Source organism: Sciurus vulgaris, assembly GCF_902686455.1.
Source record: "Sciurus vulgaris genome assembly, chromosome: 17".
Taxonomy (NCBI): domain Eukaryota; kingdom Metazoa; phylum Chordata; class Mammalia; order Rodentia; family Sciuridae; genus Sciurus; species Sciurus vulgaris.
The window spans coordinates 18,405,279-18,426,255 of NC_136478.1; the positions used below are offsets into that span (position 1 = coordinate 18,405,279).

Below are 20,977 nucleotides of genomic sequence, written 5' to 3' on the forward strand. Positions count from 1 at the left end.
AGTACCCTGAGTGGCCACCTCTTTTCATTCCTGTCTATGTAGCCACCTTCCTTCCCAGATTCCTTCCCAGCAGGTTCTAACACCATTCTCTGAATCTCTAACACCATTAAAAACCCATTTCATGAAGACTAAATTTTTACATCGCCTGTCTATTCCTCCTATCCCTTGAATCTCCAGCCAGATTCCAACAGTCCTATCACTCCACCACAAGGCCTTGACTAGAGTCAGTCCTAGCCTTCATGTGACCAAGGTCTTCAGTCCTGGCCCCTAGGTAGCATCCAGCCCCCAGCTCCTCCTACCTCCCTGGCTGCTTTCTTCCTCCACTCTGCCCCATCAGGTCATCCAGCTATGAAGAGCATTGCAGAAGTGGGTGAAGCCTTCCTACAGGGCCTGTATCGGGATTCCCCCAGATTTGGGATTCATGACTGGTTTCACAAGGAAGTGCCTATTTGAGAGTTAGGTGTTTAAGAAAAGAATTGGGAGAAGGGGTTCTAGGCTGAGAGAACTATACATGTCCTGAGTAATGATCTTGGCATCTCTGGCCTTTTGCCCTCACAACATCCTCCAGGTGTGGTACCCCTGCTGAGGAGGAGGAAGCTACCCTAGAAATGACCAGAGTAATGTACCCAGAGAGTATGGTATGGTCCTTTAGGAGGTGGAAGCATCAACTAATGTCCCCACTCTGGGCCATGACCTTGTGCAGACAGAGGTGGCTTAGCTAGATATAAAGGTTGGGAACCATCACAGAGATCATTTAGCTCTATCCCTCAGAGAGCTTCTGCCTTCAAAACTACCACAGAATGGTTGGAACAGGCTTTGCAGGAGGTAATGAGTACACTATCACTGAAGGTATGCAAGCAGAAGCTGGTCAAGGCCTCCTCTGTCCATATGTGTGAGAAACAGTATGCGGTCTTCTTGAAGATCCCAGTCATCCTGCAGCCAACATACAGGGCCATTACCTGCTCTGGTCCAGACCCAGTGCCAAGGACACAGGGAAATATGTAGACGGTTCCTGGAAAGGCCTGTGGGCAGCTTCAACAAACAGGACTAGGGTTCAGAGATGGCTTTTTAGCATTGGGAAGACTCCAGGATCAGGTAGGGATGGAGAGGTCATTTTAGAGAGTGGGTGACCACAGAGGAGGCAGCTGCCTGTCATGGCATAAATAGTTCCCCTTGAAGTAGACCATCAGTGTGTGGCCTTGATATGACCCAGCTCAATTTCATGGTGCTAACATGTTAATATGTTACTGTATCAAGGACTCCTCCCAGGCCCAGCCGCTGACTTGCTCTGTGTTTTGGGATAGAGTTTAGGTTTTGTGGCTTTGGAGGAGATCTTGATTTGAACCATTCCATGATGTTTTTCCATAGGAGGGTCAGCTCCAGAAGAGAAGAGGGGAGAGTTGCTTGTGGGAGGAGTGAACCGGAGATCTGGGGAGTTCCTGGGCTTTTCCCAGTGTACAGCACCTGCCTGCAACCTAAGTGCCCATTAGCAAAACCTGAGTATGGGAAACCTTCACCAACCTGGGGGGGTGCTGAGGTCTTCTTTCTCTTGTGTCAGGGACCTCACTGCTACAAGCTAGAGTGAACAACTGGAAGGGGGCCCAGAACAGTGGCTTTAAGTGTCCAGAGGGCCTGTTGAGACATACGCCATTTTTCTTAGGACATGTCACCCCTATCCTGGGCTTTGCTTGAGCACAGAGGGGCATCAGGTTTCCCTGGGCCTCCCTTTTCTGACCCTCCAGTTCTCATTATCCAAAAGCTGGGCTTCTGGGTGAACTGTTGGTATTTGTAGACTGGGGTTCTTACCTGCTGTGGCCTCAGGGTCCCAGGATAGAACTTGGTCCTTGCCTGGCAATAGAGCCAGTACTGACACTGTTCTGAGCTTGAAGGGAAATACCTAGGAGCTCCTCAAGACCTGGAAAGTTCAAATCATGAGGGACAACCCAACTGGGCTTCTGGGGAAGCGCAGGATTTTAATGAGAAGAAGGTCAAAACCTCACTACTTCCGCTATGGACACACCTCACTCATCCTGATTGCAAAAGAAAAACAGGCTTGAGAGCTGGTGTGCTGAGGCCATAACAGATATTTTTGTTTACTTTCTATGCTGGACAGGGCTCTTCAGGGTCCAGATGTAGTTGAGTACAGATACTGTTACTAGCAGGTCATGGGAGCTGCTGGTGGGGGCTTTGTGTGGATAGGCTATCATGGGTACCTAGTCATCATGGCCTCCTCCCCAGCACCAGGCCTGCCCCTCCAGGGCTGAGAAGACATGCTGCTCCAGCAGTGGCGCTAAAGGGCACAGTGGAGGGGCAAGATTGGCTAGGGACTCTGAAGGCTTCTTGGAAGAAATGACGTCCTAAACTCAAGCCTGAAGCATTTGGGGGCTGGAGCTGTTTTGGAGGCACAGGGCAAGGGAGGGCCTCTGGACAGAGGATTTCAGACTGCCCCACCCCCACTCCACAAGGGCCTCTTTGGCCTGGCAGGCAGCCGGCCATCCACTCCCCAGCTGTCTTCCCCTGGAGGGAGATGCTGACCAGCTGGAACCTCATTCTCTTCTATTGAGGCCAAATGAGGGGAGGAATGGTGGAGTGGTTCTCTGGGGGCAGGGAGGCAGCTGCTGAAGCCAGGCAAAAAGGAGGAAGAGGAGGGTTTCCTTGTCTGCTGAAGGCCTCAGCCTTGGGAGAAAGGCATATGGATGGGCCATGTAATCTAGGCCTGTCCTGCCTCCCATATCCCAGGAAAGAAGATTCTGACCCTCATTGGGCAGGTGGGGAAAGCAGGGCCCTCTACTGGATCAGTTTAGCAGTTGGCCCAGTGGGAGGGGAGTGCTGGGCCTAGCACAGGATCATCTGAGCTGACCTGGCTTGCAAAGAAAGGGGCCTTGAAAAGGCATGAGTGACACAATCATGAGTGGCCCAACATTTCCTTCTGTGCTGAGCTAAGGTTTATAGCAAGACAGGGTATGAGGAGCCAGGACACGGTGGGGGTGGGGGCTACCACTGGCCTACACATGTGCTGTCAAGGCTGAAAAGTAAATCACAGCTGGCCTGTTCCACATCATTGGAGGGACAACAGCAAAGCCAGATGGCAGCATCTTCCCAAAGGACTCTCCTCTGAGGCTGGGCCAGGACCCTCAGGAGTGCCAAGGCACTTCCTTTGGGCCCTGACCCCAGCCTTGCCCTCAACCTAAACAGATGCCCTGAGTTATGAACAAAGATGGGGGAGATTTAGGAAGAAGCAGTTGGCTTGTGGAGATCCCTCTGAGAAGATGAGGCTAGAGGGGGAGTATAGAGCTAGGGCATGGGGACCTGGACATGAGTGGAGGTATATGGACAGCAGTTGTTGGGACAAAGCTCCTCTGCCTTATTTTTTGGCGGGGTCATGTGTTGGCCCTCTTGGGGCCTCATCTGCCCTGACAGTGAGTCTAGTGGTTATGGGATTGCTTGGTTAATGTGGGTCCAAGGAATGTGCTGTTCTCTTCCTCCTTGTCTGAAGGTGTGAGACCATAAAGGGGCAGGGCATTTGTGGCTATCTCAGGGAGTAAGATGGCAATAGTGGGGCTGAATATGACACTGGCGGAGTATCAAAAGGTGGTAAGTGTATCCTAGGGAGTGTGAGATGCAGAAGGTATCAGGGACAGAAAGCGTGTGCTATCCAGGGAAGAGAAGATGCAGGCTGGAGCTGGAGAGCAAGGCATAAAGTTCTGGCAGTCTCTCTCTGCCGTCCCTCTACTCTGCCAGCTCCATGGGGTTGGGGGCAGGAGGCTGGCCATATGGGCCTCTTGGCTTGCAGCTGCAAATGGGCCCTGTCTGAGGCCCTCGTTTGAAAAGGGGGCTGTGCATTTTCAGTGCATATCCTGTAGCTGACCTAGCCAGACTGGGGGTGGAGAGAGGGCAGCTGTCTGGCCCTGGGCCCAGGAGAGCAGAGGTCATAGCAGGGCAGAGGGGGCGGGGGAGCTGGGGGAGTATGCAGCAAGCAGGGGAACTGGGGGTCAGACCAGGACAGGAGCTGGGGCCTCCTCCTCCTGGCACCCTTTGGAGAGCCCTGTGGGAGCATCCCCAAAACCCTCCGAGCCAGGGCCTGAGCCCTGGCTTGCTACCTCCCTATGTTCCTTGCTACTGGGGACCAGTACTCACCATTCTGTCCCAGGGCAGGAGTCTAGCTCCAGTCCTCCCAGAAGCCAGGACAAGACCTGTACTCAGGGCCCAATTCAGAACAGCAGCGTCCACCCCAGCTCTCACCCTTCCAGAGGCTCAGCCTGGCCTTCAAAGACATTTCCCTGAGGCCTCATCCAGTAACCTTGTACCCTGAATTCATCCATGGTGACAGACTAGAGGATCACTGTGGCTACTGCAGCCAGACTATGGGTGGGGCCCTCTCCCCTTCTTCATTCTATCCCTTTATAGGTGACTACATGAACTCTCTTTCCCAGATCCATTTGTGTCCATGTCTTACATTTGGAGGCAGAGCATTGTCCCTTGCCAAGTCTGAACTGGCAGCCCCACCCTCCCCAGCTCCATAGCCCCCTCTGCTGCCCATGGACTCTCCAGAGCTGGCCTCCTGCAGGGCACAGTCTAGGCTAGCCTCTGCCTAGGACCTACCTGAGCCCAGTCTTTCAGGTCTCTGGGACTTGTCTAGACCCTCCTGGGCAGATACTTGGCTCTGGTCTCTGGTCCTAGGGAGTAGACCTTTGGAATGGAGCTCTGGTAGGTCTGCTTGACCTGGGCCTTCTCTCCAGTGGGGGTCTCCACTAGCTTCTGCTTCGTATTTCCTGGAGAAGCCTCTCCTCACCCCTCCTTCCTTCTCAGCCTTTCCTCCCTTCATTATTGCGTCCCTCCAGGAAGCATTAGTGACCCTAACTGTACTATGATATTCCCTGCTTCCATCCCCCTCATGGGTACCTGGTGTTTGAGATGAAGTCAGGACTTTCAGCATGACCTGAGCCCCTTCTCCAAGCATCCCTCTGCTCTGCCAGTGGTTGCACCCTTCCTCTCCTTCTACCAGTCTGACTGCTCAGTTCCTCGAATGCAGCTTCATTCAGTTTGTGCCTCCAGGCCTTTGCACCCTCTTCCCAGAATACACTTTCATCTCACAGTCTTTTTCTCTTTCAGGCTCCTAAACACACTCCCAGACTAGACTGCATGCCTCACCTGTGTGTGTCCATGGTTTCTGTGTCCTATTAGGGCACTATTCACACTCTGTGGGAGTTACCTGTCTCCCAATCCTTTGGGGGGCGTGAATCCTCCATCCCCTCAAGGGATGTACTCAGGGCCCAATTCAGAACAGCAGCGTCCACCCCAGCTCTCACCCTTCCAGAGGCTCAGCCTGGCCTTCAAAGACATTTCCCTGAGGCCTCATCCAGTAACCTTGTACCCTGAATTCATCCATGGTGACAGACTAGAGGATCATTGTGGCTACTGCAGCCAGACTATGGGTGGGGCCCTCTCCCTTTCTTCATTCTATCCCCTTATAGGTGACTACATGAATTCTCTTTCCCAGATCTCTTTTCTGTGTTCCCGATGTTGGGAGGGAGGCAGGGGTCAGGAACTTGAAGGAAACTTAGTTAGGGAGCATCCAAGGATAGAGCCAGTGACACCTATCTGCAGCATCCATTGTCCAACACACATTGTTAAGGGGCTGTTGGCCCATACAGGATGAAGAGAAGGATGTAGTGCTGCAACAGGCCTGATGGACTATCTTGCTGTTGTCTGCCTCCCACAGTTACAGTTACATGATTGACAATGTGATCCTGCTCATCACGGGTACACTGCACCAGCGCTCCATCGCTGAGCTTGTGCCCAAGTGCCACCCACTAGGCAGCTTCGAGCAGATGGAGGCCGTGAACATCGCACAGACACCTGCTGAGCTCTACAATGCCATTCTGGTGGACACTCCCCTGGGTGAGCTGGTTTGTGATCTCAGTGTCCGTGCCTTGGTGTGGGATTTGTGGACTTTTGGTGGCAGGATGATCCTGAGCCAAAAAGGCAGACTTGCCTGCTGCTGCTGACCTTTGTCTTTCCCTAACTTTCCTCTCTCATGCTCTCTTCAAAACCCCTTATCCTTTCCTGTTACTTTTGGTGGGCCAGGAAGGCTACCTCTAGGCCTGCCTCAGACCATCTAACTTTGGAAATAGTCTGGTTTCTCAGGGTGCAGAAGAAGGCTGAGCTCATGGAGAGGAGGGAGAGAGAGGCTTGGATCCATTGGAGTCCTGGGAGCTCTGACAGATTGTGGCCCCAAGCAGGGACAGAGTCACTGGCTGCCTGAGGCAGTGGAGGGAAGCAAATAACTTCACTTGCCTCCAGCAAGCAGGCCCCAGGGGCCAGGTCAGACAGTGTCCGGCAGGATGCAGGGGCCAGGTCAGAGGCCAAGGAAGGGAAGGGAATTGCACGCTTCCTGTAGGGCCCCGCCTAGGCAGTTCTGGCTTCTGCCTGCCTAGGAGGCCATGGAGAAGGCATGAGGGCCATAACCAGCTAGTGCCTCAGCCAAAATCCTGAGCCCCAGGGCACCACTCTAGGAAGCCACCAAGAGTTGAATCACAGGGCTCAAAGCTGAGAGGCCCAAGCCATACCAACTGGCCTAGTATGCCTTCAGTTCTCCCAGTAACTCTGAATTAGTTCTAGGCTGTTTTTTTTGTTTTTTTGTTTGTTTGGATTTTGTTTATTTGTTTGTTTGTTTCGCAGTTTTCCCATCTTAAAGAAGGAATACACCAATGAGTTTGCAGGTCCTCCTAGGGGTGAGGGTACTCTGTCATGCTCTGGCCTTTCCTTCCAGTTCCACAAGGGTCCCTGTGTGACTGGTCCATGCCCACCCCGCTGCTATACTCATTTCTTATTCTAAAGAGAAAAAAGCTGGATTTCCAAGTGTGGGCACCAGGTCCTCCTAGGGGATGCAGAGAAGTGGATGTCAGGCCCTGAATCCACAGCTGCCCCTGGAGAAGAGAAGAGAGAATCTCATGGCCTCTTATGCAAGCCTGTCTTTGGCATGGTCTGAACTTGGGTCTGTCCCAGCAGCGATTAGATCATGTTATGGCTGGCCGCCTCCTTTATAAATCAATTTTAGGAGCAAGGAGGCAGGAAAAGCTCAGGTCAGTGCGCATGGCCCAGAGTATTGCTTCTGCCACTTCCAAGGCAAGTATCTCAGGCTGGGTTGGGCACCCCCAATACTTAGCTCCATGGGTCTTATGGTGGGGCCTTCTGGGCCCTGCGGAGTGATTGATCATCATCAGGGCTATTTCCTCTTGCCCATCCTTCACATCCATGTCTTTCCTCCCCAGCGGCTTTTTTCCAGGACTGCATCTCAGAGCAGGATCTTGATGAGATGAACATCGAGATCATCCGCAATACACTCTACAAGGTATTGCTCCACAAGAGCAGTGGGGGATTAACTTGTTGGTGGGTGGGGCTGTGGGTATGGTGGGATGGTGATTTATGTGAGTTGCTAGGACAGGACACAGCTGCACCAGACTCTTATCAGCTTGCTCTCCTGTTCCTGTGATGGGTGCAAGGGTGCATGGAACAGGCTTTCCATCCTGTGGTGCCTGCAGCAGGCTCAGATAAAATCAGCAGGAGTGGCTGGCACTCTACCATTTGGCCCATCAGAGCTGACCAGAGCTGGCTCCTGGACTGCTGGTCTCCCAGCATCCAGGAGGGTCATGGGCTACCACCCAGACCATAGGCCCTTGAACCTACCCCCACCTTTGCTATTGCCAACCAGGACAGGCACTTGAACAAAGGCAGCTGAATGCTCAGTTATGGCAGGGGGAGGTGGGCAGCCAGGTCTTGTTGACCCTTTCAGCTTCCCATACTAGAGTCATGCCATATCCCACTTCTGTTTTCCACTAGGCTATGGCTGATTCTGGGGATAGAGGATGAACTTGGGTCAGGCTGGGCTCTGACTGTGATGAGGCACTGAGCTATAGGGCCAAGACTCTTGATGGACTGTAGTCAGGAACATGGATCAGCAGTGGGAAGTCCTTGAAGTAGAGCTAAGGCTGTCCTTGGCCAAGGGACTTGCTGACCTAACCCTGAGAGCATGTGTCTATCTAGTCTCCATGGTGAGGGTCCTCTCTTGCTCTGATTGGAGCTGGCTGGATAACATTTGGCTCAGCTTGAGTCCAAGTGCCCCAGTCTGCCTGGAGATCATGATGGTGTAGGGGAATGGTACACACAGAAGGAAAGCACAGAGCACAGGCCAGGTGAGAAGTGCAGGTTCCAACATGGACTGTGGGGAAGTGCTGGAGGAAGAGGTAGGCACAGGGTCAAGTCACCCAGGGCCTTCAATGTTAGGCCAAAAGTTTGAACTTTATCCCATGCATAAGGTCAGCCAGTAAAGACTTCCAATAGAGTAATCTACTTAGAGAGCCCGCTTTGACTGTAGTGTGAAGAACAGATTAGAGATAGGAAGGTCATCTACCACTTCCATCCTCAGTAGTCATCATTGCCCTCATTTGTAAAATGGGAAAACTTAAGGCTCAGAGAAGTGATGTGGTTGTCTGTAGCCACACAGTAAGTCACTGGCAGTACCAGGGATCACACCTGGCTCAGCCTGTTTGCAAAAGGAGCACTCTCATCCACCCTGCTAACAGGGAGGCCAGCCAGCCCAGGTAGCCGAGAGAGAGAGAGAGAGAGAGAGAGAGAGAGAGAACACATTCCTAGTGTGCCCGCCCACCCAGCTGGCCTGTTGCCAGGCTCCCTGCCCCGAGACAGGGTAAGGGGTGTGGTTGTCCCCCCAGCCTCACCCACACCCTCGCTGGGCCTGACTGGTTCTAGCTGGAGTCATCTGCAAGGGCTGCCCAGGCACCAGCTCATAAACACCAACCCAACACTTTGGGCCCTATGCCAGGACCACCTGCCCATCAGTCAATGTCCCAGCCCAATGACCACAGATGGGAGATTAAGCGGACCCTCAGCCACCTGGCAGGTGGGAACTGTAGGCAGCTGGTGCAGCAGCTATGGGCTGGCAGACTCCAGGAGACAGGGTGGGGGTGGGGAGGTAGGGAGGTGACCTTGATACCTGGGTTTTGCCAGTTTCTTTATCTACCCTACCCTTTAGGGGAGAGTCTAGGCTTATCCTACCAGCCTTCTCAACCCTGGTTCAACATCTCCAGGGATCAGTATAGCTTGGCTAAGCAAATGGGTAGGCAGCTGGGCATGGAGCCCAAGACCTGGCTGGTGGCTTCCCCCACAGATAGGAACTGCAGGCCCCACTGGGGTAGGCCTCAGGATTTCAGTATAGGCAGCTGGACTGGCCACAGGGTAGGCCACAGGGGACTGACTTGTGGAGGAACTGAAAAGCAACACCAAGCTGTGGTAGAGATTAGGAGCTGTCTCTATCCCCAGTCTCTCTGACTCTTGGGCTCTACTCCTCTTCTAAGCTTCTTATTCCTGACCTGTTTCAGTTCTTTTTTTTTTTTTTTTTTCTTTTTTCTTTTTCCCTCCTATGACCCTACTGGTCACCCTCAGGCTCCTCAGACTCTTCCCCAAGCCCAGCTTGTCCACAGCTGCCAGCCAGGCTAAACCTGGGCTCATGGAGTCCTGGGTCTTGGATCCTCTCTTTTGGAACAATGAAGCCTGTGGGTCCAAGTCCCTCCCCTACTTTAGAAGAATAGTCTAGCCTGTGAAGTCAGAGTCTCTGTGACCTTGCTATAATATGGGACCCCAGGGCTATAAATGAAGGTACTTGTGCAAGAGATTTCTCCATGGGGTCTGCAAGACTATGAAGAAGTGTGGGGAAAGAAGCTTGCTGGCTTTGCAAGTGAGTGTTGGGAGGGACCTGGGACCTGGGCTGACCTGTCCTTTCTTCATGCCCAACAGATCCAATTTGCCTGGGCAGGAAGTGCTTGTTCTCACCAGCAGCCTACATGCCCAGCCATTGCACTGTGAGGCTGACGTCTGCTTAGGCAATAACCATCCTTCAGCAGGAACTATACTGACAATTTAGTTCCTGCTTTGTGATGCTCAGAGGCTGGTGGGGGTTGGAGGTGGCGTTTTGCAAAATAGGGTGCAGCAAGGGCCCAGGGATTCAGTTTAAGCCATCTCTACGAACTCTCAGGAATAACCTTTGCTTCCTAGCCCGTGGACCCCTGGTTTTCTGAGACTAAGGAAGGGGAGGTTGGGGGAGATTTGGGGAAGAGGAAGGCAGAAGGGCAGGAAGGAGCTGGAGGTCCCTCTGAACCTGGCCTTCTGTGAGATGAGGGGGTGGGGGACATGTACCCTGAAGCAGACCGTTGGCCAGAAACTTTTCTGTCACTCCTGGGTAAAAGGCATTGGGCTACCTCTGCCTGCTGATTAACTGTTAGAATTGCTTGATGTTTTAGGAGTTTCCCAACCAATTCCTATCATGAAAGGGGCTGGGGAGGGGAGGAGCAAGCTGTGAGTAAGGGCCTAACAAGCACTCGGAGTTTCCTTGCTTGCACTGAGAAAGCTCCATCCTCTGCATAGGCCTACTTGGAGTCCTTTTACAAGTTCTGCACCCTTCTGGGCGGGACCACAGCTGATGCCATGTGCCCCATTCTGGAGGTAAGTGCCTGCCTACTCTCTTGCCTGCTGGTCTCCACTAGCCCTGGGGGATGTTCTGCCAACTGACTGACTATATCTCTCTCTTCCTCCCTCTCTTTCTGGGTTTTTGTACTGGCCCTGAAGTTTGAAGCAGACCGCCGCGCCTTCATCATCACCATCAATTCTTTCGGGACAGAGCTATCCAAGGAGGACCGTGCCAAGCTCTTCCCGCACTGTGGGCGCCTCTACCCTGAGGGTCTGGCTCAGCTGGCTAGGGCTGACGACTATGAGCAGGTCAAGAACGTGGCCGATTACTATCCAGTGAGTGCCCTAGCTGGGAGGATGGTGGGTGGGTGTGTTGGCACCACACGCCCCTCCAGCACCCAGCAGCACTCTCATGCTTGTGCTTCCCCCTTGGCCAGGAATACAAGCTGCTTTTCGAGGGTGCAGGCAGCAACCCTGGAGACAAGACCCTGGAGGACCGATTCTTCGAGCATGAGGTGAGCACTGGGATCTTTCAGGTCCTGCCTGGTACAGGGTGGAGTTGGTGGCTTAAGCCCGACTCTGGCTGTGGCCATCTGTACACCACCCCTGCCTTTGTCCACAGGTGAAACTGAACAAGTTGGCCTTCCTGAACCAGTTCCACTTTGGTGTCTTCTATGCCTTTGTGAAGCTCAAGGAGCAGGAGTGTCGCAACATTGTATGGATTGCTGAGTGTATTGCCCAGCGCCACCGCGCCAAGATCGACAATTACATCCCCATCTTCTAGCATCCTGACCTAAGGCTTCTAAGTGCACTGTGTATGTCTGTGTGTGCTGTGATAAAGCCCATGGCTCACCTGCCTGCCCTGGGGGTGGGTAGCACATTGTCCTAGGAGCTGCCCAGCTTTCTTGACTCCCTCTGGGACTATTTTCAGGCCTGAAAAGGGCTGGACACCTCTTCCCTAACCATGGATGGACCAAGACCCCCTCTAGAGCATTGAGGTTCCCTCAGCCCTATGTTTACAGCTACTGACATGTCTGAGAAGCATGTAGTCACTTTCATGTCCCTTCGTAACCTGAGAAACTATGGGGGCAGTGTGAGCCTCCTCTCCCCTCTGAGGGTCACTCCCAGAGTCATGGCCATGGGGAGGATAGAGTGTGTGTGTGTGTGTGTGGGTGTACGTGTGTGTGTGTGTGTGTGTATGTATATGTCCCTGGGGCATGGGGGAAGTAGCTCTGCCCCTCTGAGACAATAAAACTGTCCTCTCTAAGACCATTGTCTGCTGCCTCCTTTGGGCCCTGATATCTCTCCAAGACCCCCAACTTCCCTCATGACCACATCCTTGCTGAGCCTACTGCTGCGGTCAGCAGCCCAGATTGCTCAGTATCAGGGAAGTCCCTGGAGGATAACCCCTTTTTCTGCCGGAAGTTCAAACGCAGAGATGAGCCTGGAGAGCTGGGTCTTGGCCCTGGAGGACCCACATGCCTTCCTAATTGCTTTACTGAGCCCTATGACTCCCTGCCATCATGATCATTACCCTCAATTCACTGTGAGGAAACCCAGTCCTAGGGATAAATGATTTGCCTGAGGTCAACAGAGGGGTTAGGGTATGAACCACAGAGTGTGCCAGGGGAGCCCAGTCAGGCCTGTGCCCACAGCCCTGGCCCCCATACTGAGCCCCAGGAGCTCCCCAGGCCATTCCCAATTTCAGCTAGGCAGCCACACCCTGTTACCCAGGCAACCAGTCACCTCCAAACAATACATCTCCCCCATTCTAGGAGAAATAAAATTTTGTCTTTATTTAAAAAATAGCAGTTGGGTAAGTTGGGTATACAGTTCCTTGTGGCTTGGGGAGGGAGATTGGGCTTCTAATTCTTTAGCTGGTCAAGAGACAGTTGGAATTTAACCCTGGAATTGTAGCACTGAGGCACAGGTGCTAAGAAACAATCCTGGAAAGGTTCCTAATTACCCAGTCACTCCTTCGTTTGCAGAGGCAGGGTCCTGTCAAAGGCTGCAGCTAAATCTTACCTAAACTTCCCATTCATCTGAGTTCTCCAAGCTGTAGGGTGAAACACTGTGCCCAAGAGGGTCTTTGTGGGTTCGTGAAGCAGTAGAGAGGCCCAGAGGCTCACTGGAAAAACCTCATCCTGGACCTGGACTGACATCTGCAGTGGGTGGGACTGGAGTTGTTTAGGCCAGGTTCTAGGGCAGACTTGAGGGGCTCATAATAGCCAGGGAAGAGCAAGGAGAGCTCACAGAGTCTCCTGTGCTGGAGCAGCTAGGCCTTTTACACATATAGCTCACCGAGCTGCCACTGGGGAAGGGTTTGGGTTTGGGTTTGGGTCCTGGGGTGTATCCTGGGCAGGTTTAGGGCCAGGATGGCTAGGCCGAAGTGCTCGAGGAAGACAGGGATTGATGAAGAAGTTCTGCAGGAAACGGCGCCGCAGGCCCTCTGGCAGGTAGTAGTGGATGAAGTACATGAGCCCCAGGCCACGGCCTGGGTAATAGCGGCGGCGTGGCTGAGCTGCCAGCAGTGCATCAGTGATGGCATCTACAACTGGGCTGAGGTCTGGTAGGGCCAGGCCCAGCGAATGCAGAAACTGCCCATGCAAGTGTTCAATGTAGTCTTCACCATAGGCCTGCAGCAGCTCTGGTGGCAGGTTGGCCAGCAGCAATTGCTTGCGCTGTTCCCATTGGCTCACGTTTCTCACTGACTCTGGAGAAGGGGTAGCAATGTCAGAGTGAGGTCAGCTAGGAAGCCAAAAGCTAACAGTCTATTTAACCAGCACCTTTCCTCCAGCCAAAGCCAAGTCCATTCCTCAGACCTGTTCCTGCCCCCATAAGACTATGCCCACCTGCTTCCCTGCTCCAGACCCCATGCATGCCCCAATCCTCACCTGTCTTGAAGCAGCCAGGCTGGATGACGCTGACTTTGATACCCCAGGGAAGCAGTTCACAGCTGAATGTGTCCATGAGCAGTGCCATGGCTGCCTTGGAGGTCCCATAGGCTGCCAAGCATGGATATGGCATGTCTCCTGGGGATAAAACGGGGCAGGGTGAGGCAGCTCAGCCTCTTTTTCTGCTGCTCTCAGAGGAGGAGGGCTCTCACTCACCTGCTGGGCTGCCCACTGTTACAATGCGACCCTTTGAGTGGCGCAGGAGTGGCAGGAGGCCCTTAGTCAGCTCCAGTGCACCAAAGAAGTTCACTTCCATGCAGTTGCGAAATGTGGCCACTGGAGACAGTTCCACATCAGCTACTACCTCATTGAAGCCTGCATTGTTGACCAGGCCCCACAGGCCTGTGGACACAAAGGTAGGAAGAGAAGCCTGAGGTTAGTCCAGTAGCAAATTTTAAATCCCTGTCCCTTTCAAATCCACCCAGCCATACCCTACCCTAGTGGAGCCAAGCCAACTGACCAGTGCTGGTGGTATGAGCCTTGGTGAACTCCAGTGCACGGCTAATGTCCGCTGGCTTAGTCAGGTCCATCTGCAGCAGCCTTAGGCGAGGGGAACAGCAGGCACGCAGCTCTAGGGCGCCGGGGCTATTCAACTCCAACACAGTGGCCAGCACCGTGAAGCCCATGGCATCCAGTTTCTTGGCTGTCTCCTTGCCAAAACCAGAGTCACAGCCTGGCCAGGGCAGGGCAGCTAGTGAATTCCCATGGTATCCAGCCCAAGACAGCCCAAGGATAATTGGGGTCTGGGTGGGATCCAGGCTCCTTGACTCTTAGTGGTGGCTAACAGCCTTCCCTCCTTCCTTATACCCACCTCTGGTAGGCTTTGTCTTTCTGTGACAGAAATTCCCTCTCTCCCCACAGCCAACTCATCAAATGTGGCTTTTGATCCTCACTTTACAGAAGAAACTGAGACCTAGTAATACTAATTTGCTTCCTGAAATTACCCAGCCGGCATAGAATAAGGTCAGGACTATTCCAGGTTGCCTGAGACCCTGCATCAGTCTCAATGCCCTTCTGGTTGCTCATATGCAGTTCCTGCACAGCTTCCCTTCTGTTTGACCCTAAGGCCCTTAAAGCAGCCTCCTCAATCTTTTAGTCCCATCTAGCTCCCTGAATTCATCCTCTACTTAAGTAGCCAGAGGGATCTTTCCAAAAATGACAATATCACTCTGTGGCTGAAAACTTTCCCAAGGATCCCCAGAGTCCTCAAGATGAAGCCCAAGCTCTCTGGTATTATCCATCAGGCCCTGTCCAACCTGAGACTCTCTCCAATCTCAGTTTCAACTATTGTTCTAGGCTCTAGGCAAGTTAGAAACACATCCTCACCTTACCCTTCACCCCACCCCCCCAGACCCTTGCAATTCCAATCATGACAACAGTGGGGTATTTTCTGAGCCCCAGACCACTTGCCCCCAGGAAGAGAATCAGGATGGATTGAGAACTGACCTGCATTTGAATTCTTTCCCAAACCCACAGAGTATGACTGGATGTTGGAGGCTTAATTTCTTCACATTAGTATGCATAGAGAAGAACCACCAGGTAGGGCCAGTGGGGGGGATCTGTATACCTGATAACTCCTGCCTCTTGATTCTGATTCAGACTCTGTGGGTAGCCAGTAAGGGGAGGGGGAGGGCCAGTGAAGGAGAAGGCCCTCTGGACATCCCCCCTTGTCCTCCTGAACAGAAAGGCTGAAAAGCAGTTCTGCTTGCCCTGAGCACTCAACACCCCCTCATTTCAGCCCTACCCCTGTGCTGAGGCAGAGAACAAATTGGGCAGGGGGCTGTGAGCTGGGCTTTGTGAAGCTGGGGGCCCACCAGCTTGTGTTAAGGGGCCCTTTCAAAGGCAAGTCTGGCTGGGGGAGGGACGAGAAGTGGGGGGAGAGAAAGAGAGTGTTGGTGGGGGGATGTCATGCCTGCACACATTTGCCTTGGCTCCCTCCCAAAACAGATAGGCCCTCCACAGGAAAACTAAAGCCTCCCAGAGCCTCAGCTATGAGGTCCCAACATAGTCATTTATATATTACACACCTGCTTGCTCACTTGCATACATTACACTGGGTATCTGTTTGTACCTCCAATCTGCCTGGATGTTCACACATGGGCTTAACACCTGCCACCCAGTCAGCACTTATGCATATAGGCACCCAGCCCAAACCCCCATCCCATGGTTTTGTCAAACAGTGAAGGGTGGGTGGCAGCACTGGCAGGCATGACACAGTGCTCTTAGGTAGGGCAGGACCTGGTCACTTAAGTGTCTTATAGCCTGATGGTGACTGAGGAAACCCCAGAGGTGCAGGCATTGGGAAGACAGGAAACCAATGCTACAGGAGGTGGCGGTTTTACACCCAGAGATGGAGGAAACCCAGGTCTTAGAAAGCAGCCCTCCTCTCACCCCTCTCTCAGCCTCAGGCCAGGAGAATCAACAGCAGCAGCACAAAGACCTGAGGTCAATCTCAGGAAACACTGCCCATTAGGGCCTCTAATACCTGCAGATGGCCTGGGTCTTGTTGAGGTAGCTCACAAACTAGAAGGCAGGAGGAGATCTGCCCTGCCCTTGGGGGCAGAGCCCATAACTTAGTTCTGGCTTCAGGCTAGAAGGATCTGAAGGCTTTCCTTCCTCAAACCCCTGAAACTTGGGTTCCCTGAAGCTTCACACTACAAACTGAATTGGGTCTCTACCATTCAGCCTGAGCTTTGCTCCTTTTCTACTTCCTCTGCTAAAGCCCAAAGCCCTACCAGTTTACATCGTCCCCAACCTCTGCACACTCTGGCTTCTTACCTGATATCCTAGGTCCCTCCCAAGGAAATCTCACATCCCACTACACCCCTGTAGCCAGACTGGTTATTGACTGTCCCCTACCCAGGCCATACTTATTTTTGCCTTAAGCCTTTGTCCCACATCCTTTCTCTGATCCAAGACATCTTTCATATTTCACCCATCTCAATGCATCCTCTGAGACCCAGCTCAAGGATTTCTTCCTGAGTTCTCCCAGTCCCATTTGATCATGCAGGGCCCCTAATGGACCCAGATCTCTGAAAAGCAAGTTTGCTTCTTCAGGACAGGACCAAATGCAAGAGCCCAGAGCACTTGTCCACAACCATTGTAGTTAAGGAAGAAATTGGATTGTTCCTGCTCCCATTCAATGGGCCAGTGGCCCCAGGCTTTCTCCCCACTCTCCACCTCTGGCTGAGTGCCTCCTTCCCCTTCCCTCACTCAGGTGACCGAAGTATCCCCTATTCCAAACAAAGAGAACTCAGTCAGGCTGCCCAGAGGCACCTGAGCCTTGTTCTCTGGGACCTCTTTGGGCTTTGAGGACCAGGTAGGATGAGGGTGAGTTGTGGGGCGCAGACTCTCGCTATCTCAGAAGTTTGGGGATAGGTGGTTAGACCTAAGAGGCAGTTTTCCCTCATGGTGACCTCAAGACTATCTGAACTTCAAGGATTCCAGTGCGCTTCCTTTCTAAGCTCCTTCCTCTGACCCCAGGGAATAGGAGATGCGATGGCACAAGTGGGAATATCAGGCAGAGATCAAGAGATGACTATCCTCGGTCTCGTGTCCTTTGAAGTCCCTCAGAGTTCTGTTCCCTGCTACACGCCTCTTCTCACGCTTGTTCTCTTGCGGGGGCATGCAACATAAAAACCCCAAACTCCAGGAGGTTCCCCTTTTCTTGGCCACCAGTCAGTTTCCTTTGAGCACCTGCCCACTCCCTAGCTCACTTTCTTTCCAACACTCCCCGGAGCGGCAGGTAGTTTACCCAGACTTGGGGAGGTGCTCAGTGCTTCCTACTTGGCTCGATCCCTTGCACCCAGGGGAGGGGAAACTCATTCCTGGGCTTGGGAGCTCGCCTTGGCCATGCCCAAGGGGAACCCTCTAGGTGTGCGGTCCCGCCCTCTAGCCTGGATTCCCCGCGCTCCGCGCACTCACCGGTGATGAGCACCGCGCGAGTGGCCACCGGTAGGCGCAGCGGGCGCGCCAAGCGGGACAACGCGATCCAGCCAGCGGCAGCCAACACGGCGAGTGCGGCCGGCGGGGGCAGCAGGCGCTGGCACAGCCAGTCGAGCGCGGCCAACAGCGCCAGCGCCGCCAGCAACGGGCGGCCCAGACGCAGGTCTGCGCGCAGTAGCTGCAGCAGAGCGCGGGCCGCCACGAGCAGCCAGGCGCCGCCCGACGGCCAAGGCCAGCGCTCCATGGCGGCTGAGCCTGGGCGGGGCGAGGGCCGGACTTGGGAGCGAGGAAAGGGACTCAGGGCCGGGACGCAGGCTGCAGGGGTACACCAGACTGGGTCGGGAGGGATACACGCTTTCTCTGCGGGCCCTCGGACCCAGCTTATAAAGAACCCCGGGGGCGGGGCGAGGGCGGGGCGGAGGCGGGCGGGGGTGGGGCTTTTCTCCACTTCACTCCTAGCACCCCCCGCCGGGCAGGTGTCCCTTCCCCCCCGCCGCCCATCCGTCCCTCCCTCTCCGCCAGATCCGCTTTCGAAGAAGCCAGAACAAAGTCCTAAATTGCTGCGCGAGGAGGAGACTTTTGCCACGGGCTGAACTGAGGAAGGGGCCGGTGGGCCCAGGTCTGTGCCCTGCATCCTCTCACCCCTGAGCCCCCACGTACGCACCCAGGGTCACGAGCCGCTGCGCCCAGGTGAGCACATCCTGCTCACACTCGCTCGGGACATTTGAGGACAAGCTCAGCTTCCATTCAGGCACCCCACATGATAGTACCGCGGTGGCCTGGCAGAATACAGCTGCGAACCAGTCCGCCCTCGCCCGGCCACCGCCTGCCACACCCGTAGCCGCACGCGTGCGCGGCCGCAGGTCCCTGGCGTGCAAGTCCTACACCTGAGTAGCTAGTGGTCATAAAAATCCTCCTGGGGCAGGGTCTGGGAGAAGAGGACTGACCTTCCCTTCTTCATCCTTCCCTCCAGGGCTCATCTCTGGGGATGTACAACACCACCTCATGCCACTCAAGTATGTGTGTTTTTGAGGGGTGGGGGTCGGTGGAGGGCCAGAGGAAGTTTCTAGGTCTTTCTTTACTTGTGCTGCTCGCCCCCTCCCGCTGCAAGAGCCAAGCCAATGGGAACACCCGGAGAGTCAGTGAGGGCAGCCTCTAGGACAGGGTGGTCCCTGACCTGCTCCCCTGAATCCCCAGGGGATAAAATAAGTGGTGTGTGGGTGCATATCCCTGCCTGTGTGTATGAAGGTCCTTGTCTGTGTGTGGCCTGATGCCCCCCTGCCCACCCCTGTGTCTGGCACCCTGTGCCTAGCTTCATGCCAGGGCTCTGCCAGGCAGTGGGAGTTGGTGCCAGGCCTTATGCTGAGGAGAGAAGGTGCAAACCACTGCAGGAGGAGTAAGCCCTAGATTCCCTGTGAGCCTCCAGGCCTTGCCCAGTGCCTCCTCCCTGCCCTCTCTGGGTCCTAGGAAGTTATGAACTTATCACAGCTCCCAGACCTGTTGCTCATTGTCTCCTTTGCCCAGACTCTGTGGCAGGGTTCTATGAAAATGCCCCCTCCAAAGCCCTCTCTGCATCCAGATATGACTTCTGATGGACCAGGGAGATCTCAGGGAGGGGCTGGAAGAGGCTCTGAGCGGAGGACCCATCTCTGCCCAGAGCCACTCCTGTTCCTCCATCCATCCATCCTCCTGGAAGTATGGATGACAGGCTAGACCTGCCCTAGAAGGCAGGAGTTTCCTGGGGAGGGTGTGTATGCCTGACCTTGGGTACATTTACCTTGTGCTCCTGTGTTTGTATGTACTTATGTCCAGGGCTCCATGGCTTCTGTATACCATGTGGTCATGTGGTTCCCTAAGCCATGATCCTTCCTGTGTGTGTGTGTGTGTGTGTGTGTGTGTGTGTGTGTGTGGTGGGGGTGCTTGGGGTAAGGTGTGTTTCCGGCAACTTTCTTTTCTTCAGTCTGGGTCATCCTGCTTCTGGAAACTCAGAGAAATATTCTTTATCTAAATCCATTGACTCTTACTTCCCTGAATGCATAGCCCAGACTCAGAGGTATACACACATCTTGGCCTGGCTTCCTGCTCTGGGTTGTAGAACCTGCATTGGTCAGATCCCCCAGTTCTAGCCACCCAATTGAGAGTTGTCTATAGTTTCTCCAGCCTCAGATCATTAAGGACTTCCACTTGGGATCAGAGAGGGAGATATAAGGGGGGATCCTGGGGAGCCTTCAAGGTCAAGTCCACATAGATAGTTCTAGTGTTTGCCAGAGCAAAAATGGAAGGGTAGGGGGATGTAGGCAGATAAAAAAGGTGAAGGTGAGACTGAGAAGCAGTGTCCTACCCTGTCCCTTGAAGGACCCATGAAGGACTCTGATTCATCAGGAAGCCCATGATGGGAAGAGAGACTGGCTTAGACTTTGGATGTGGAGTATAAGATGGCTAAGATGGGAAGGGGGAATTTCCAGTTCAGCTTCTAGGGCACTGTGCCACCTCAGGTGGAACCAGTAGCCTTGTGAGATTTCAGTCGTGGACTAGACTATCTGCCACATTATTATACACCCTCCTCATTCATCGCCTTCTTAGACCAGGAGGCCATGCTACCTTTTTCCTGGGATCTGTGCTTCAACTTCCTGTGGCCTCCTTAGCCACTGACCCCTTCCCCTCATGAGGTGGAGGTGTTCTAGAAATAGAGGGTAGTTCAGGCAGTCATAACTGGGAGGGGTTGGCCCAGCCCTGTCTGAGGCTTGGTGCCAGGTTGTGCCTGCCTAGGGGCAGACAACCAGCCTCTGCCAGAACCAGGAGTCTGGGCTGGTAGGGGCCTCCAGGGAAGAGAAGGGAAGGCGGGCAGAGGGCAGGAACCCTCACAGATAAGGTGGGGCCTGGGAGGGGAGAGGAATGAAGGGCAACCAGAAGGAACTAGCCCCTGGAGCCACCCCACCCCTCAGCTTGCAGTTTTCCTTAGTCCTCTGTCCTACCTCCCAACCCGCCTTGAAATCTAGTTAGCAGAACACTTAGCATGCCCCAGGCTCTGGAGAACGGAGGGTCTGGGGTTGGCTGGCTGGCTGGCTCTGGTCTGCTCTGGCAGAGTCTCGCAGCTCACTGGCACCATCTGCTGGCCTATTGGGAGGGTGCCGCTATGAAGAGAATAAAGGTCAATGACTACTGGATTTGAGGATGAAGGAACAGAAGTCCTGAGTTGGGGGTGCCAAGTCTCTGAGAGCTCTCATCCTATATCCTCTTCCTGGATTACTGGGGCCAGGCACTCACTTATCACCTCTTCCTTCCTCTGTGGTCCAGCTCAGAGGCAACAGAATCCCAAGGAGCCTACCCTGCCCTCTGCTCACATCTGGCACAATGGCAGAGGGGCTCCTTTCTCTGCCAATGGCCAGTCCTTCCACCTCTTCTGTAGGTCCCATCATGCCCCATACTCAAGGACCTCAAATTTATTTATGTATTTAGTTTTTTCAGTACTGGGGGTTGATCTCAAGGGACCTTTACCACTGAGCTATATCCTTAGTCCTTTTTATTTTTTATTTGGAGACAGTCTCACTATTATCGCCCCTGCTGGCTTTGAACTTACCATTCTTCTGCCTCAG

General features: G+C 53.8%; 2 protein-coding genes across 2 annotated transcripts in view; one reads left to right on the forward strand and one right to left on the reverse strand.

The window, feature by feature from the left end:
* The window catches only part of ATP6V0D1 (ATPase H+ transporting V0 subunit d1), a 37,918-nt gene extending 26,169 nt beyond the window's left edge, over positions 1-11,749 (forward strand). Inside the window, exons 3-8 of the mRNA XM_079119285.1 lie at positions 5,723-5,901; positions 7,275-7,354; positions 10,441-10,518; positions 10,642-10,818; positions 10,920-10,997; positions 11,105-11,749. Of these exons, the coding sequence (XP_078975411.1) occupies positions 5,723-5,901; positions 7,275-7,354; positions 10,441-10,518; positions 10,642-10,818; positions 10,920-10,997; positions 11,105-11,266 (754 nt within the window). The 3' untranslated portion in view covers positions 11,267-11,749. The remainder of the gene's footprint in view (positions 1-5,722; positions 5,902-7,274; positions 7,355-10,440; positions 10,519-10,641; positions 10,819-10,919; positions 10,998-11,104) is intronic.
* On the reverse strand, positions 11,407-17,723 carry HSD11B2 (hydroxysteroid 11-beta dehydrogenase 2). The gene is made up of 5 exons (XM_079119284.1): positions 17,361-17,723; positions 13,897-14,109; positions 13,593-13,778; positions 13,377-13,514; positions 11,407-13,195 (listed from the first exon to the last, which is right to left on the reverse strand). The coding sequence occupies exons 1-5, from the start codon at positions 17,623-17,625 to the stop codon at positions 12,780-12,782; spliced, it is 1,218 nt and encodes a 405-aa protein (XP_078975410.1). The 5' UTR covers positions 17,626-17,723; the 3' UTR covers positions 11,407-12,779.
* Positions 17,724-20,977: the final 3,254 nt, after the last annotated feature.